Consider the following 17,641-nt stretch of genomic DNA (forward strand, 5'->3'; position numbering starts at 1 on the left):
ACTCACGGCCGGCTCTGCTAGCGTGGTCTGACGAAGACGGCAGGCACGTCGAGGGAAACGGACTCCCACCTTGCTAAGCATCACGGGCTGCATTCCTGCCTGCAGGATGGCCCTCACCTTCCCCGGCCCGCGGGTCACACCCCCCTGCTGAGCTCTGGGCACAGAGGGGAGAGTTGGGCTACCGGAGAGCTTGGCCACCACCAGGTGCCAGCTGAGCAGGTAGCCACTCTGCTGTTCTCTATGGCCCCTGCTGGTCGTCAGCCCCCTGCCCAAGGAAGGAGCACCAGAAAGGACATATCTGTGCAGCGGTAGATGGAGAGGGGCTGGCAGGATCAGTATGTCCCTCCCACCCCAAAGCCACATGCATGCACCCCAGAAAGCAAGCCCCTCTGCCCCCCCCCCCCCCTGCTCCATCGCCTTTCAGCAGTACTAAAGCCAGCTAGCGCTGGGTCTACTGACCAAGTCCCACAGAGCCAGAGAGAAGCAGGTTCTCTCCCCGGGTGGGGGAACTGTCAGACCCTGTGGAGACAGAGGATAATACTGAGGCCCGTGGTCAGGGGCATCTTTCACTCAGGGTTCCTAGCAGTGACGTATTATTTGGGGAGCCCGGGCTGGAGGAAAAAGCTCTTTCGCCCCTCCCCCTCCCCCCCCGCCCAGCTGCAGCTGGACACATCAGCTGTCACGATCTAGTGCCCAATGCAACCAACACAGGGATGGTCGCTGGTGGCATCTTAGCCAGTCCCAAGCTTATTGCTTAAGATACATCAGTCCTGTTATTTTTTTTCCTCCCCAAACACAATCAGTTTGTGATTAGCCTTCCCTGCTCCGCCTGGGTCCCTCCTGGTCTCCTCCCCGCCCCGCCCGACATAAATCACCAGCACCCAGTTCTCATGCACTTCACATTTATTGCAGGCCAGAGCACCTCAGCTCTGCCTTCCAAGCCATGACAATGCCAGAGGATGGGCTGGTGGAAAGGCACGGGGAGCAGCAGAGTAGATGGACCTGATGGGTTGAAAGCAGAGAGGCCCTGGTGGTAGCTGCAGCGTGGGATTGCCCATTCTTTATTAAGGGATTCTTTCTTCGGTTCTGCTCCCTCATGGCTGGCTATAGGGATCACCACCCTTTGCCCTTCCCCTTTGCCCTCTTTAGCTCCAGTTGGCTGTTAGGCTCAGGCAGGTCTGGGCTAGCCAAAAGGTTTGTTCTCCTGCAGGGAAGCCCAGCTTGAGGGGTGTCCCACACAACCAACCTTCTGACCTCACTGTCCCACCACAACACATTCCCCCAGCCCCGCCACACTGGAGGAATCAACCCTGCAATATAGAGCCCCCAGGGAAAGGTCATTGGCTCATTCCAGCTGCACGCAGCCTGCATGCCGAGCCCGGCCTGGAGGACCCAGGTGTGGAGGTGGTATCCATACCCAGCGTGTGGGCTTTCGGCTCAGCACAGCTGAGGGGAGGCCGCCCCACAGCCGCTGTTTAAATGTGGCTCTCAGCCGTGCAAAGCAGCGCCGCTCGTGCCTACGCGGCCGTTGGTTTTTCAGAGGGGAATGCTACGAAGACCGAATTCTAGTTCTAGGAACGAGAATCCACTGGGCATTGCTGGGACAGCTGACTGATCTGCCGCTGGGCAAGGAGGGACGGCAGCTCGGCCTAGGGATCCAGACAACATCTCTCCTGGAGGATCTCTGCAGCGATGAGCATCTGCCTCCATGACCCAGCTCCAAGGTGACAGAGAATCAAGCCAAGATCAAGGGAGCTGGCTTTTGTTTTCAAGCAGCCCCCATCCCTAATATACACCGTTCCCCCCACAAGAGCATGACACAGCCCTGGGGAGTAACAAACTTAGGTTCTACTAAGCACTGGTTCCGTTTTCGTACAGCTCAGTTGTGTATTCACACAGCACCTGCCTCATCAGAGGACCGTCCAGAGGCGGCAGGAAGTGGTCACAAGCTGCTAGGAGTAGAGGGGCTGAGGCCCACGTGCCATGCAGGGTCCCAATCCTGCACCAACGGGAGCCACTCAGCTGCCATCCTCGGCTCTCCGCAGAGCAAGAACCGCTGCTCCCAGACAGGGTGTACACGATCGTTTGTGCTGCTTACTTCGTCCCCGGCTGCTCCGTAGGAGAATCCAGGCTATCCGAGTGGTTGTCTTCCATGCCGAAGTCGCTCCAGCGCGAAGGGGGTTTCAGACAGCTCCGAACGTGACCAGCGCAGCTACGGAGAGAAGGCACAGGAGAGTCAGGAAGGAAGAGGGGTTCCAGGCAAGATGCGCAGCCCCAGCTCTCCCAAGCTGCACACGCATCCTGCCCTGCGTAACGGCCTGGAGCAGTGAGCCACTGACAGAGGAGTTGAGCGAGCACCTTGCTCCTGCCACCTTACCCCCGGTTCCTGGGAGATCTGGGGCCAAGCTGCCGGCCGCACTAGGACCTGAGCGCTCTAAAGCCTGGCACCCGACCCCAGCAATCCTGGGAGGAGCAGCGGGGGGCTGGGAAAGTTGCCCTACTCCAGATCCACCTCTGCACAAGTGCGCCCGTGGAGCGGGGAGAGAGCAGCAGACAGCTTCCTTTCGGCCACCTGCCCCCATCTGCCTGCAGCCTCTTCGCCGTGCTTCCACGGGGGCCTCTTCCGCAGCTGGCCCAAGGGGCAGTGCAGGTGGAGTCTGCTCAGACAGCCAGCTGCTCCCCTCCTCCAGGCCCCCCACCCACCACACGCAGCGCAGAGCCCTCTGCGAAGAGGGGAAGGGGGGGGCGAAGAGATGGGAGAATCCCTCGGTGCAGCCAGGGCAGGAGTCGCCAGGGAGGGGCTTCGAGCATTGACAGCTGAGCCAGCGAAGCATCTAGCCAGCCCGAGCTGCCTGGATACCTACCCCTCAGCCTGGCTTCCTGCGCCCATTCCAAACCCTTCCTTAAACCAGAGGGGCTTTCTTAACACAGGCCTCGTGCTGGGGCCCACCCACGCCGCTTCTCCTGCTATTTAAAACCAAGAGCGAGACGCTGCGGCGGGGCATGATCTTCAGCTGGGTTCATTTGCCTAGCAGCCTAGGACAACAATCCTGTCATGGCTCCGTTCACCTCCCCTCCCGTTGGCCAGGGTGAGAAGCGCGTCTCCACTCCTCAAACAACCAGGATTTTGCAGGCCTGCTGGTGCATCGGAGGCAGCGGGCTCGGAGGACAGCGGAATACAAAGTATTCTCAGCACCGATGTCCCCTGGGGACAGGTGCCTGGAGGTCTTGCAGGAGGTTGCACCACAACACTTCTCTATGAAAAGGTTGCTCAGAGTTGAGGGGGTGGGGGTGTGGTGTGTTCTTTGGGAGGATCGGACCAAGCACATTAGACCCCACATGGCCACAACAGCTGATGCAGTGGCTAAGTTGTGGGAAGGCTCATAGCCACGTTACGGGCCCTCTGGAGAGGCCACAGCCAGGTTCCAACCATTTTCCAGCTCTGGTCTAGCTAGCACAGATCAGCTGCAAGCATGGAAGGGGGCTCGGCTCTTAGCTCCAGCTATCGGTCTCACTCCGTCCCACCCACGAGTCCCAGATTGCTCCCAGGACCTGCTGTAGAGCTCTGCCCCCGCCACGAGCGCAGGGCGGGCGTCTTCTTCCTGCACCCAGCCGCAGTTTGACATGGCGTAGCAGAGGATGGCGTCCGTGACGGTCAGGGGGCTCTGGCCCTGCACGCACGCCTCGATCTCTGGCACCGACAGCTGGCTCTGCAGGAAGAGATGCAACTGGCTGTCTGACAGGAGGACCACGTTCTGCACGACCCTGGAGAGAGACAGGAAGCGAGGGGACAATGCAGAATGCGGTATAGCCCCCCAGGCCTGCGTACCTGCCACAGGGGCTGGTAGACAGCAAGGGCAGGGGAGGATCCGGCTGAAGATAGTAGTGAGAATTTTCATGCCCCCCCGCCCAAAAGCATTACCCCCTTCCAGCTCAGGGTCCCTAGCGGGAATTCTCTTCTCTGACCCCAGACAAACACCATCCTCAAGCCCAGGGAAACGGAGCCGTTAGGCAGCCTTCTTTCCTGCTAGGAAGCAGGGCTTTGAGGTGAAATAGCCCCTGTCCCCCCCCCCCCACAAACCCATTTCAGCCACCAAGCCAGCCGTGCGAGGGAGCTGCATCCCTTACACTCACTTCTCCAGGAACTGCTGGAGCCCCTGTCTCCGTTTCTCAATGAACTCATCCGTGCTGCCTGCAAAGAAGGTGGATTTCCCCGGCAGCTCCGGGACGGGCCTGAGGGAACAGAGCAGAGGAAGGCAACGGCTCGGTATCCACAGCCGGAACGAGGTGACGTGGGACGGACCTGGTGGGAGAAGCCGGGCCTCGTGCAAACAGCCAGAGCGCGTTTTCACCCACCGCCAGGCTGGGGCGATGGTAGAGCTCCTGGACCCGGGAATAGCCAGCACTTGCATAGCTCGAGCGTTAGACGCCCCTCCGTCCTCTGCAAGCAAGAGATTGCCCAGGGAGGCGAACACTTTGGCCTTTACTTTGGTGCTGGGCACTCGCTCACTCCACGTGACTGACCCCCAGTCACATTTACTAGAATATTAGGAAACACTATTTCACTAGGAGGGTGGTGAAGCACTGGAATGGGTTCCCTAGGGAGGTGGTGGAATCTCCTTCCTTAGAGGTTTTTAAGGCCCGGCTTGACAAAGCCCTGGCTGGGATCATTTAGTTGGGGATTGGTCCTGCTTTGAGCAGGGGGTTGGACTAGATGACCTCCTGAGGTCCCTTCCAACCCTGATATTCTCTATGAACCCAGCTCACCTGACTTGGAATCTGTGGGTGCAGCCAGCCCTTTGGGCCAGTTTCTATTGCCCCTGCTCTCTCCTGTCTATAATGCCTTATCCTACGGAGGGTCAGGACACCCCACACCTCTGTGCTAAGGAGAAGTTGGCGTCTGGCATCAGGGAGGCGGAGGAAGAATTTCACACTCACACTAAGCCAGCGTTTTTCTGGAGCTGCTTCCTCAGCCACACGAACTCACGGTACCGTCTGCGCACGCACGAGGTCTTGGCAGTAAAGGCCTTGCTGCTGGTCTGTGAAACGAGACGCGGGAGGATGGGAAAGGTCAGAGGTGGCTCCCTGTAGGTGGGCACAGAGCTCCCTTCAATGCCAGCTCATTCTTCCCATAAGGTCCTGCTGTCCTGTGCTCCCAGGGGAACGTTCTGATCTGAACCAGAACATGGTATTAAGTTGCAAGCGGCGGGCCCAAGCCAAGTCAGGAGGAGCAGCAGGACTTTACGTGCAAACGAGGGGGGGATGCGGCCTGGTTTCATGGCCTGAACATGGAGCTGAGGGCCTGGAGCTGCTCTAATCATGGCCCCAACTCGCTGCTGGAACTTGCTCTGACACCAAGGGGCTAGGGATCATTTAATACCCTAGATCAGGGGTTCTCTGCTTTTTCTTTTGTGAGCTCCCCCTCATGGCCCCCCTCCACCCCCGACAGGCTGTAAAAACTCCACAGCACAGCTGTGCCACAACTGGTTTTCTGCATATAAAAGCCAGGGACGGTGTTAGGGGGTAGCAAGCAGGGTATTTACCCAGAGCCCCACACCACAGGAGCCCCTGTGAAGCTAAGTTGTTCAGGCTTTAGTTTCAGCCCCGGTCGGCAGGGTTCAGGGTTCATGCTGCGGGACTTTGGCTTTCTGCCCTGGGCTCCAGCGAGTCTAATGCTGGCTCTGTTCGTGGCCACCCCCGGTTGAGAACCACTGATCTAGATAGGTGCTGGCAGAGAAGGGGGAGTGAGAGATGATGGAAAGATCAACTAGCTAAAGCACCGATAACCGTACAGGGCTAAGCAAGCTCTACACAGCAGAATCCTGCCGTGGGGGTGGAGTGGACCACGCTGTGGTGCAGCCCCTTGCAAGACCCTAGGTCTCAGATTGTCCAGCACCCCGAACCATCTCAAACCGCTGCCAAGTGATGCCAGATGGGGAGGTAGCATTTTACACCCACTTTTCACTGCGGAGAGGCGACAGCACAGTGCGGTGTCAGACTCCGCTCTGCACTTACATGGAGGAAGATTTTATAATCCACATAGGAATTCCAGGAGCCTTCGTTCTGGAGCCGAGGGTCCTGAACCCGCACCGTGGTCAGCTCCTGAGGGCAGAGAAATGTTGTCTAACTCCAAGGAGATGGTCACCGCAGCCCCATCCTAACCGGCCTAGTCCTGACTTCCCGTCACCCAGCTGTAACCCACAGCAGAGAGCAGCTGGTGGCAAGGTCTGCAAGTGGCAGGAACAGGCAAGCGGTGCTGCCTTTGAGAAGCTGGGTACTGATCTCAGGAGCACCAGCCTTTGAAGGGGGAGTGTCCCCGCCATACTCTGAGGTTCGTTCTACCTGGTGATTCCCCAAACTATAATCCTCCCACCCCATCCTACCCTTAAAGGCCCACGCTGCTGCAGCCATGCTAGGCAGACAGCTCCTGCCCTCATCACCCCACTAATCCCCCTGCCTCACCCTGTAAAACCCTTCATATTATCCCCCTGGGTACCAGCTAAGAGTTCCCCACCTCTTCCCCCTATGTGAAACTCCAGCTTTGCTAGCACTAACTCGCTCACCACAATGGTTCGATCTTTGCCTGAATTCAAAGGCTCCATACGTTCCCCCAACCTGCCAGCCCCCCCCCCAACACGGAACAGAAAATGGCAGAAACTCGGGAGAGCCTTACTTCTTGCTCTTGATTCTCCAACATCCTACAGCCAGAGCCCAGAGGGAAGCATCTGTCCAGATGAAAACAAACAGACCCTCAGTTAGACGAAGCAGATCTGACACAAAGCTAAAGGTGCCTGGACTAGTTACAGGCTCACGTGTTCAGCTGGAGGGGATGCCCCCTGCCCCATTCCTTCTTACCCTCCACACCAGGATACCCCATTTTCCCCCTGCTCAGTCCCACAGCTGTGTTCACCCTTCTTCGGCTTCCTCCCCAGGCCAGGGTCCTCCATTCCCCACCTCCACATGCCCATCCGCTTCCCCCACCATTGTTACTTCTCTTCTGGCTGGGAGATTAGTCAGTCAGGGTGTCAACATGCTAAACCATTGGGAGGACAGGCAGAGCTGAGAGAGGGTGGTGTTCGACTGAAAGGCGGTAATGGGTGCCATGATCAACCAGTTCTTTGATCTACAGCCTGTTTGCAGAGGTGCTTGAAGCTTGTTCATCTGCTAAAGGGTACAGCCCCAGTTTCCCCCCAAAACAATACGGTTCCACCCATGGATGCCTAGAACCACGTGGAATTGATCAGACGCCATGTTCAGAAGTTACCGTGTTACAGACGGAGGCCATCAGACTGAGCTAACAAAGGTGGTGATTTCCTGCAAAGGGAGTTCCCCCACCATCACCAGAGTCCTGCATCGGAAAGGCTACAACTCCGGCCAGCTCTACATTACAGACCTACGTCGGCATCAACACCTCGCTCAGGGGTGTGAAAAATAAACAACCCATGTGACGCTGTTATACCGACTTAACCCCCCGTGTGGGCAGCGCCATGGTGACGGGAGAGCTGCTACCATCTGTCAAGGAGACGGATTAACTGCGCCAACAGACGCTCTCCCGCCGGTGGACGAGCGGCTTCACTAAAGCGCTACAGCTGCACCGCTCTAGTGCAGTACGGGAAGACAAGTCCTCAGAGAGGCTTTCCTAGCGGCCATGCTCAGCCCTCCCCCTCGGGTCTGAGCGTCCCTGCCCAGCACGGATACAGAGGCCGTGTTCCCACAAGGCAGCTTGTGTCTGGATAAGGAATAGCACCCACTGTGGCTCAGCAGACCTATAGCTGGCCCGGAGAGACCATTCGAAAACACTCGTTAAGTGAGAATGTTTCACCTGTGTCGCACCTCTCATCCCAGAGCACTTTCCGATCTCTGTGTGCATAGCGCTACTGAAATGCGGCCAGTTCTGGGGGGCGGGAGGGGACTGGTAGCCGGCTGCTGCGCAGCACAACAGTAACAGAGGTTGTTTTAAACAAAGGCCCTTTCATAGGAAGGGTGACCCGGGATCTTTGGCCACACAGGGCAGAGAGGACCCCTGCTTTTAAGGTCTAGTCCAAATGGCTTGCGTGGACTCTTACTTTACCTTGGAAAGGTGGAGGGTTGAGTCAGCCTCACTAGATTTTTCAACCTGTGCCAAGGAGTGGGTGGGATATTTCCCTTCCAAGATAACTGGTACTTCTACCACCCAGTCTTCCTTTACGGCTAGGTTACATGTCTAGCCAGAAACAGCCTTTGTGCTCTGTGTTTGTACCGTGCCTAACACAATGGTGTCCCGGATGTTGCGGTAACACGCAGCGTAAGTAATAATTGGCGATTATTAATAACTGACGGGACATTAGTTCAGTTCTTCAAAAACCAGGACAGATCCGTTGAAAGGACAGGTCAGTTCCACCCAGTTCTCGTACGTTTGTGCCCTGCAGGCAGAGAAATGTAAGCCTGCCATTTGAATTCATTAGGTCCTGGATGTGTGCGTGCACAAGAGAATGGCTGAAGATGGTCTCAGCTTTTGCTAGACCACAGAGGAAGTTATCCTCTTAAAACAGCTGTAACTTTCATTTCTAAAACTTTCATTTCTAAACTTCAAACAGCTGTAACTTTCATTTCATAATAAAAACTCCCCATGCTGGGAACTTGACTGATTTTTGAAGTTCACCATAATAAAAACTCAACCCTGCCTTCAGACACTGGCCAATGCCAGGTGCCCCAAGAGGAATGAAAAGAACAGGTAATCATCAAGTGATCCATCCCCTATCGCCCATTCCCAGCTTCTTGCAGACAGAAGCCAGACAGAGACATCTCTGCCCATCCTGGCTAGTAGCCATTGATGGACCTATCCGCCATTAACTTATCTAGTTCTTTTCTGAACCGGTTATAGTCTTGGCCTTCACAACATCCTCTGGCAAGGAGTTCCACAGATTGACTGTGCGTTGTGTGAAAAACAATACTTCCTTTTGTTTGTTTTAAACCTGCCGCCTAATAATTTCATTTGGTGACCCCTAGTTCTTGTGATCACACTGATGAGATTGTGGCAAAAAAAGGTGCAAACAGATATCCCATCTTCTGAAACTTTACAGCTTCCCTACCCCCAGTTTTCAGTCTTATCACAACATATCTGCTTCAATTTCATGTGTTGCCAACAGCAATGTAACCTCTGAGGAAGGATCACACTTTAATCGGATGCATCTGATGAAGTGGGTTATAGCCCACCAAAGCTTATGCCCAAATAAATTGGTTAGTCTCTAAGGTGCCACAAGGACTCCTCACTTTAACCTGTGTGGTGGAATCCAAAAAGCCAGCCTCCTAAGTTGTCTTGATAAGCTATACGGTGGAGGCAGTGTCATCTAGTGGTTAGAGCAAGAGACTGCACATCTATTGCCAGCTCTCCTGATGCACTGACACACCTTGGGCAAGCAGCAGACTCCTTGCGCATCGCCTTCCCCATTTGTAATTGTATTCATCATGTGCGTTGTGGGAGCACATAGGAGCCCGTCAGAAATCAGACTCCATGGTGCTGTAAACACAGATAGCAACACCCATCTTCTTCCCAGCACAGGGTTAATTAACTTTTGTAAAGTACTTGGAAAGCCCTGAATAAGAGGTGCCAAAGGAGGCGCGCGTGTTATTAGCCTCCAGGCTCTAACAATTAAGGTACATAGCAGAGATATTAGCACAGTATCCTCACACCAACCACTTCCTTTGCTGCATCCCTCCAAGTTGTACTGGATGGCGTCAGTCGATTTGATGCACCATTAAATGCTTCTGAGTGAAGCGGTTTGCAATACCTGTTCTGCAACATAATTAGCTTTCGCTCTCAATAGCTTGAAGAGAAACAGCTAAAACAACAAATTGTGGCAACAGTCCAGCCAGTGGGACCCTGCAGATTTCAGAGATAAGGTTCTTAAACCAGTTCAGCTTGCTTTATATATTGCAGACACATCTGGGCCACTCATCGGGGCAGCTGGAGGGCTGAGCCTGCCTGGGGCGTCCTGGCTTCACCTCTTCCAGCTGGATGGTTTGTAGACGGTTTTTGAGGGATGGATTTATGGCTTTGGATGCAGAGTTGTTGTAGCCATGTTGGTCCCAGAATACTAGCGAGACAGGGTGGGTGAGGTAATATCTTCTATTGGACCAGTTTCTGTTGGTGAGAGAGACAAGAGGTCTGGGCAGTGTACTCAGTGTCACCGCTAAATACAAGGTGGGACTGATTATTTAGCAGAGGTAGTTAGCACGTATTTACACCTCTGCTGTCACAGGGAGGGAAATCCGGGATACCCACCTTGAAGGTGTTAAACGGTGTATGGGAATATCTTTTATTGGGCCAACTTCTGTTGGTGAGAGTCAGGGTAGGTCTACACTTACCGCCGGACCCGGAGGTAAGCAATCGATTTTCTGGGATCAATTTATCGCGTCTTGTCTAGACGCGATAAATCAATCCCGGAAGTGCTCGCCATCGACGCCGGTACTCCAGCTCGGCGAGAGGAGTACGCGGCATCGACGGGGGAGCCTGCCTGCCGCGTCTGGACCCGCGGTGAGTTCGAACTAAGGTACTTCGAATTCAGCTACGTTATTAATGTAGCTGAATTTGCGTACCTTAGTTCGAAGTGGGGGGTTAGTGTGGACCAGGCCAAAGACACCAAACAAGGGACACTCCACCAGAAAAGTAGATCACATTCTGCAATGTGCCGCTCCAATGCCCTGAATCTGCTTCAATAGAGAAATAAAACTCACTCCAACTACCCATCCCCATCTGTCACCTACCACCCCGCACTGGAACCCTATACTCAATGGGAACCACATCTACAAAAAAAATCCCTCCTGAATCCCTCTTCTGGCCTTCAAAACACCCCAACCTCTCCACGATCATCAGAAGCAAGCTCCTCACAGACTAGGGCACACCACCTCAAAGCAGCACCAGATCTTGCCAGAACAACAGATGCAAAACCTGTCGATGTATCTCCACTGTTGTGAGGGGTGTTGATCATCATAACACCCCTTGCAAGATCCCTGGATCCCACACATGCCTATCACAGCACGTGGTGTACCGCCTCCAGTGCACTAAATGCCCCAACAACAACTAGGTGGGTGAACCGAGAATCACTATGCTCTCGAATGAACTCGCACGGGAAAAAAAAAAAAATCATACAAGACTAAAACGCTATCAATTGTGGGTGAACACTTTCCACAAAGCGATCGCTCCATATCTGACCTCTCAGTCCTCATCCTCAAAGGAAACCTGCACAGCACATTGAAAAGATGAGCCTGGACGCTTCAATTCATTACTTCGCTAGATACTAAAAATCATGGACTGAATAGCCACTGGATTTATGGCTCATTAGAACACTCTCTAAAACCCACTACCCCGCCCCCCTGCTTCTTCTGGAGAGGTGTTAGGCCACTTCACCTTGAATGTTCCCTTGAAATGTGTGTTAACCACTTACTCTAAACAATCTGCTCCATCTTGTATTCAGCTGTGACGCGGAGTACCTTCCCCTGACCTGAAGAGCTCCGTGTAAGGGTGTGTCTACACTGGCACTTTGTCGGCAAAAATTTTGTCGTTTAGAGGTGTTTAAAAAAAAAAAAAACACCCCCCTCCCCCTGCACGATACAAGTTTTAGTGACAAAAAGCGCAGGTGGGAACAGCTCTTTGCCGTCAGGAATGCTCTCCTGCCGACAAAGCCACTGCCGCTTGGGGTGGGGGGGAGGGGGTTGGAAGTTTTTTGTCCGCAGGAGAGTAGCAGCTACGCTGCGCGGCTTTTAGTGGCAAGCCTGTAACGGCACAGCCGTGTCACTAAAAGCTGCGTAGTGTAACCATAGCCTAAGCTGGAAAACTCATCTCTCCCCAACAGAAGTTGGTCCAATAAAAGAATATTTAAAAAATAAACGATACAGAAAATGTGAAGCGTCAGTTATTGGTCATTGGGGGTAGCATACAGAGTATAGGGGTATGTTGGCGTTTTGGGGTTGGGCAGCACACATAGTATATACAATGTCCCCAATGAGAGGTGGGTAACCGGTGGGCGGGATCAGGAAACAGTCGATAAGCGGTGAGGGTCTATCACCCATACAGGAAGTAAAGACAGTCATGGGTATAAGTAAGTGGGCTGGGTAATGGGGATGGGGTGACCCTCACGTGGTACCCTTGCACTTTGTGTCAGGCTACCAAAGCAGAAAGCTCTCCTTATGCAGGAAAAGTTCCCTTCCACCTATTCCTAACTTACCAGGCTCTTTCCACTTAAGCCCCTAAATAAGGGCCAAATTTGCAGAAATGCTCAGCACCTAGATACTACAATGGGAGCTGCTGGGTGTGGAGTATGTCTGGAAATATGGCCCCCATTTTGAGTGCTGGCCATTTGAACAAACAAAGCACTGCATCCACAGGTCTCCCCCGAGGGAGAGGATGAGAAAGAACAGACCACACATGAGAGAGGTTAGTCACAGCACTTAATGCAGTAATGGGAGGTGCCCAGATACTATGGTGAGGAGGAACAGATCAAAACAAACTAGAACCAGCCCCAGATGGCTTATCCCCCATGTTCCCTCTCCTCCCCAGAGATGCGTGATTAACACTCTTGCACACATAAAGTAGTTTAAAAGCATCAGCCCTCTTCTCATAAGGCCAGAAGGGACCATCATGATCATCTAGTCTGACCTCCTGTTGGCTTAACTAGGTTAGTAACACAGAGAAGGGGAAGAGGAGAATCAAAATGTGCCTAATGGAATGGCACAGAATTGGAAGGAAGAAGAATTCAATTTTCCAGCAACTGAATGGCAGGGAGGACACAGCCTAACTCATGTGCCCAAATCAGCCAGGAGCCTGAGAAATACGAGTGAGGGAAGATCAAGACAGATTATTTAGGACTTGTCTACACGGGAGGTGATTTCTGATCGACTCCATATGCTGATTCTATCTGAATCAGCAATGGATTAAGCTCTGATTCAGAATACAGCAGTCTTACTCTCATTCTGCAGGGGTTCTCAACAAATTTTGCCGCTCTGACAATTTTTCCTAAAATACTTAATTAACTTTAGGAAAAACAAATAAATATGCACATGTACATGTCTAAATCATTGTAATTTATGTAGGTTTTTTTTGTTTTTTTTTTGGCAGACAAAACAACCTACAGTTGTCTCTATTCTTTACTGGGCCGAAACAGAATAGAAACACAAATAAGGTGCTTTACATATTTTGCATTTTTGGTTGATTTTCTCTTTTTCTTTAGACTTGCTAGCTAGTAAGTCTGCTACTGGGAAAAGTGATATTTGTATATTTGTTAAAATTACTTTTCACAATAGACTTACTCAGCCCCGGGCCAGCTCGGGGACAAATTAAGCCCTGGATGGGGAGGGAGTTGCAGTGGTGATTGGGGGTCTGGATGGAGGGCTGGAGGAGGCAGCAGGGGTCAGGGTGATAGTGGGGCCTGGGGCCAGAGCATGAAGCCCTGTGGCTTGGGGAACGAGGCCACTGCCACACGACCAGAGCCTGCCACCCACCACCCCAGAGATGAAGCCTGAGTCCCACTGCTCCCAGGAAGGTAGAGAACTCCCACTGATCACCTGCTCCTACAATGTTTGTGGGGCTCCAGAAGGGGGCAGGGACCAGCCCCCGCCCATCACCACCCAGGAGGCTGTGGCCACATGAAAAGCCCCTGATGGCTTAGATGGCATAGAAACCAGTTTTTGCTGCAACTGTGTTTAAAGAGACAGATTCAACCTAAAAATGCTTAGATGTGCTTTTTTTAAAATCTAGCACCTCTTAATTTAGAAGTGAATTTTTAATACCCAATTTGTCACTCTGCTCTTTATTGTTTGGTGGATTTTTCCAGGGGTGGGGGGAATTCCAGGGCACATTTGTCGCCTTGGACAAAGAAAATTAATTAAATAGGTTTCACTTTTGTTTGTACTCAGTTTCACTTTAAGGTTCCCAGTCCTGCAAAGTTTCGGTCTCAAACACTGCCAACGCATTTTTATATGTTTAAAGGTAACCTACAAAAAAAAGTTTGGTTGCATCTTTGAGTCATGTCTCTATTCAAAGTTGCACCAGCACACACTTAAATCTATATAAACAAAGTTCAAAATTGGATTATCTTAACTTGGTTTATGTAGATTTACCTTAATTTGATTCCTTGCCATTTTTAATTTGGATTAAACAGAGGTGCCAAATCTTGTGATATTTGGGATTTTTCTTAAAGCCCCAGCTCCTGGAGTCATGTGACAGAGTTTCAGCTTTAATTTTTTTTTTTTTTTTTTTTTTTTTTTTAAGTTCCTAGCCCTCATGATTGTGGAAAAAATGCTTTAAAATGTGACCCTTATAGATACAAAAAACAGAAGCCAAATAAAAAACCCAACATTTATTCTCTTTAAATCTCACGACTGACTCATGATTTTTAAACAATTGTGGTTGGCAATGCTGCTTAAGAGTGTCCTCACTAGGTTTAGCTAAAATCAGTATTTAAACTGATTTAAAATTCAACTAGTACAGCCTTGAATATAGACTAGGCCTTAGTTTTGTTGTGAAGTATAAAAGAAGTTAACTGCACCCCTCTGAAAAATTTAAAAGTGGCTTATTTTTGCCTTAAAAATAAGCAACCCTGGTTTGTCTTTTGCTGGAGAACTTCCTAGCTGACTCAAATATCTCCTTGGGGGCTCTCATCCTCTTCTTCCTCGGTAATTGACAGGAGGTGCTTTCCTCCCAAGTGTTTGTTGAGTAAATGTTTCAAAATCCTTGGGGTTTTTTTTAACCGTCTGAATAAAAATTCCACCACCAGCACTCTCTCTTCCTCCATGCTGCGTACAGGCATTGGCCTCATCTGTCTAGAAATCCCCACCAGTTATAGTGGTTAGTTGTGCCGCTAACCTGGTGCCGGCCCAGCGTCATTTAGTCAGGTCTCAATTCCCCCATTAACTGGGATACCAAGACTCCAGTGAGCACAGAGACTTCCAGGTTAAGAGCTAGATAAGACCTAGATTTTCAAGGAAAATCTTTTGGGTTGGCTTTGCAGAAAAAGAAGGGAACAAGTCCAGTTTCATTCCTCCTTGTGCAGGTCACCTTTAAATGAAGCTATTTTGCGCAGGATTCTCTTTTAAACTGTGTAGGTTTCAAAGACAGACTTTACTCTCCTTTGACTCTCCCTTCTGATGAAGGGACCTCAAACTGCTGCCTCCACTTCCCGCATCCATCTAGACATCCAGGGCCAGAACTTAAGGGCTCAACACCTACAATTGGGACTAGGTTTTCAAAAGAGCTCAGCTCTAAGGTCCAGGCTTTCAGAAGTGCTAATTGTGACTGACTGACTGACACGCTCATCCTAGCTGCATTGAAATCAGAGGTTTACCATTGAGTTCAGTGGGATTTCACCCATATTTCCAACAGGGTCAGCAACCAACATACTGAGCTCTTTTAGAATCTGTCCTCAGACTTGCACCATACAAAACCCCATAATCTACGCTTTAAAAAAAAGAGTTACTATAATACTGGCCTTTTCTACATATATTTGCAGTTGAGGTGGAGGAGAACTGAGGAGGTGGTTTCTATCTGAAAGCATTATATACCGCCTATTATTTCAATGCAAAATCCAGGACTCCACTAACCTGGCCATCCTGTTTAGCAGACTGACATTTTAACAATAAAAGGTAACCTGCCAGCCCTGGTAGACTTATCGCCCGGCAAGGCTATTGGCAGGGAAGTAGCAAAGGCCCATGGAGCAGGTTTCATAGGCAAAGCCAAGCAGTTATTCCCTATTAGTCACAATAGGAGTGAGGACAATACTGTAAGTTGCATTGGTACAGTAACGCAGTGTCTCTAACTGGCCTCGTTTCTATTTATATACACTGCCTGTCCTACGCCCAGAGAGGCCCGTGGGCAGTTTCAGCCCTGAGCTGACCCGCTGTGGGGCAGGGTGGGGGCTACATTCCAGGCAAGCTGCAGAATTTGAGAGATGCCCCCCCCACCTTTGGAAAGAGAACAATCCACCACCCCCCACTTTGAACATGGTGGTTCCTTCCCCTACCCATGCCCCCTCTCTCCCCCCCCACTTTGGACATGGTTCCCTCCTCTCCCCAATGCCCCCCCCCCCGCACTTTGGACATGGTTCCCTCCCCTCCCCAATGCCCCCCTCCCCCCCACACACTTTGGACATGGTTCCCTCCCTGACCCTCTCCCCCCCCCCCCCGCACTTTGGACATGGTTCCCTCCCTGACCCTCTCTCCCTCCCCCCCCCCCCCCCGCACTTTGGACATGGTTCCCTCCCTGACCCTCTCTCCCCCCCCCGCACTTTGGACATGGTTCCCTCCCCTCCCCAATGCCCCCTCCCCCCCCCCGCACTTTGGACATGGTTCCCTCCCCTATGTCCCCCCCCCTCTTTGGACATGGTTCCCTCCCCTATGTGTCCCCCCCTCTTTGGACATGGTTCCCTCCCCTCCCCAATGCCCCCTTCCCCCCCCCTCTTTGGACATGGTTCCCTCCCCTCCCCAATGCCCCCCCCCCGCACTTTGGACATGGTTCCCTCCCCGACCCATTTCCGTACTCTCCCCCGCCCCCCCCCCACTTTGGACGTGGTTCCCTCCCCCACAGCAGCGCCCTCCAACACTCACCCCCACCCTTTGGAGACCGCCCCGAATCCTCACCTCTTCCCGCAGGACAGGTGTCTCCAGTGTCGGCGCGGCCCCTTTAAGAGGTGAGGGGCTCAGCTCCCGTTCCCTTATAGCAGAGCTCCCGGGCTCCCTTCCGGTGGAATCCAGGGGCAGGATGGGAGATGTAGTTCCAGTCCTAGGCAGGACTCCACCTACCCCCGCCCTGTAGAGAGGCTGGCGAGGAGAAACAAAGAAAGAAAGGGTAGGATGAGAGTGAGACAGAATAGAATGAGAAAAAGGAAGGAAAGAACACAGGGACAAAGGAGACAAGAAAGAAAGAGGCTGGTGCAAACAAAAAAAGAGGCTAAGAAGACAGAGTGAAGAGGAGGAGGTGAAAGAGAAAGAAAGGAGGGAAGATCAAGGAGAGAGAGATGGAAAAAAGAGAGCATAGGCGAGACTGGGGTATAGGTGTGTTGGAAGGAGGACCTCACACTGAGGAAAAGGCAGAATCTGACCTATGCACCTATGTGTGGAGGTCACCTGGTGCCTTGTGTGTACAACAGCCTCACACGAGGACAAGGTGGATGAGGTAAGAGCTTTTTGTTGGACCAACGTCAGTTGGGAAGAGAGACAAGCTTTGGAGCACACAGAGGCAACAGCAATGCCAACAGGAACGCTCTCCCATCCACATAGTGCTGTCTACACAACAGCAAAGAGTCCTGTGGCCCCTTATTGCTGCTTTTACAGATCCAGACTAACACGGCTACCCCTCTGATACTGTCTACACTGGGGGTTACAGTCAGGAAAGGAAAGGAAACCCAAGCAACACCTTCAAAAGACGCGCCTGGGAGCTGACATTCATAATTTTGCTAGATACTAAAAATCATGGACTGAATAGAAACACTGGATTTATTCCTTATTACAACACTCTAAACCCACTTAAACCCTGCCCACCTTTTTCCTTTCCCCCCTGACTGGAGAGGTGTTAACAAAGGCCACTTCACTGTGAATGGTTTCAGAGTAGCAGCCGTGTTTTCTGTATCCGCAAAAAGAACAGGAGTACTTGTGGCACCTTAGAGACTAA

The 17,641-nt window shown here is 52.0% G+C and overlaps 1 protein-coding gene across 2 annotated transcripts; it reads right to left on the reverse strand.

Moving 5' to 3' along the window:
• Window positions 1-885: 885 nt before the first annotated feature.
• Window positions 886-16,910, reverse strand: SNX11 (sorting nexin 11). Of its 2 annotated transcripts, none has more exons than XM_054014669.1 (7): window positions 16,612-16,910; window positions 6,674-6,725; window positions 6,016-6,102; window positions 4,939-5,039; window positions 4,135-4,233; window positions 3,553-3,765; window positions 886-2,212 (listed from the first exon to the last, which is right to left on the reverse strand). In XM_054014669.1, exons 2-7 carry the CDS (start codon window positions 6,695-6,697, stop codon window positions 2,095-2,097), a joined length of 642 nt encoding a protein of 213 aa, XP_053870644.1. In that variant the 5' UTR covers window positions 6,698-6,725; window positions 16,612-16,910; the 3' UTR covers window positions 886-2,094. The 2 variants fall into 2 exon arrangements, with proteins under 2 accessions (XP_053870644.1, XP_053870645.1); XM_054014670.1 differs by lacking the exon at window positions 16,612-16,910 and adding an exon at window positions 8,072-8,771.
• Window positions 16,911-17,641: the final 731 nt, after the last annotated feature.

The sequence above is a fragment of the Malaclemys terrapin genome, chromosome 25 (assembly GCF_027887155.1).
Source record: "Malaclemys terrapin pileata isolate rMalTer1 chromosome 25, rMalTer1.hap1, whole genome shotgun sequence".
Classification (NCBI taxonomy): Eukaryota; Metazoa; Chordata; order Testudines; family Emydidae; genus Malaclemys; species Malaclemys terrapin.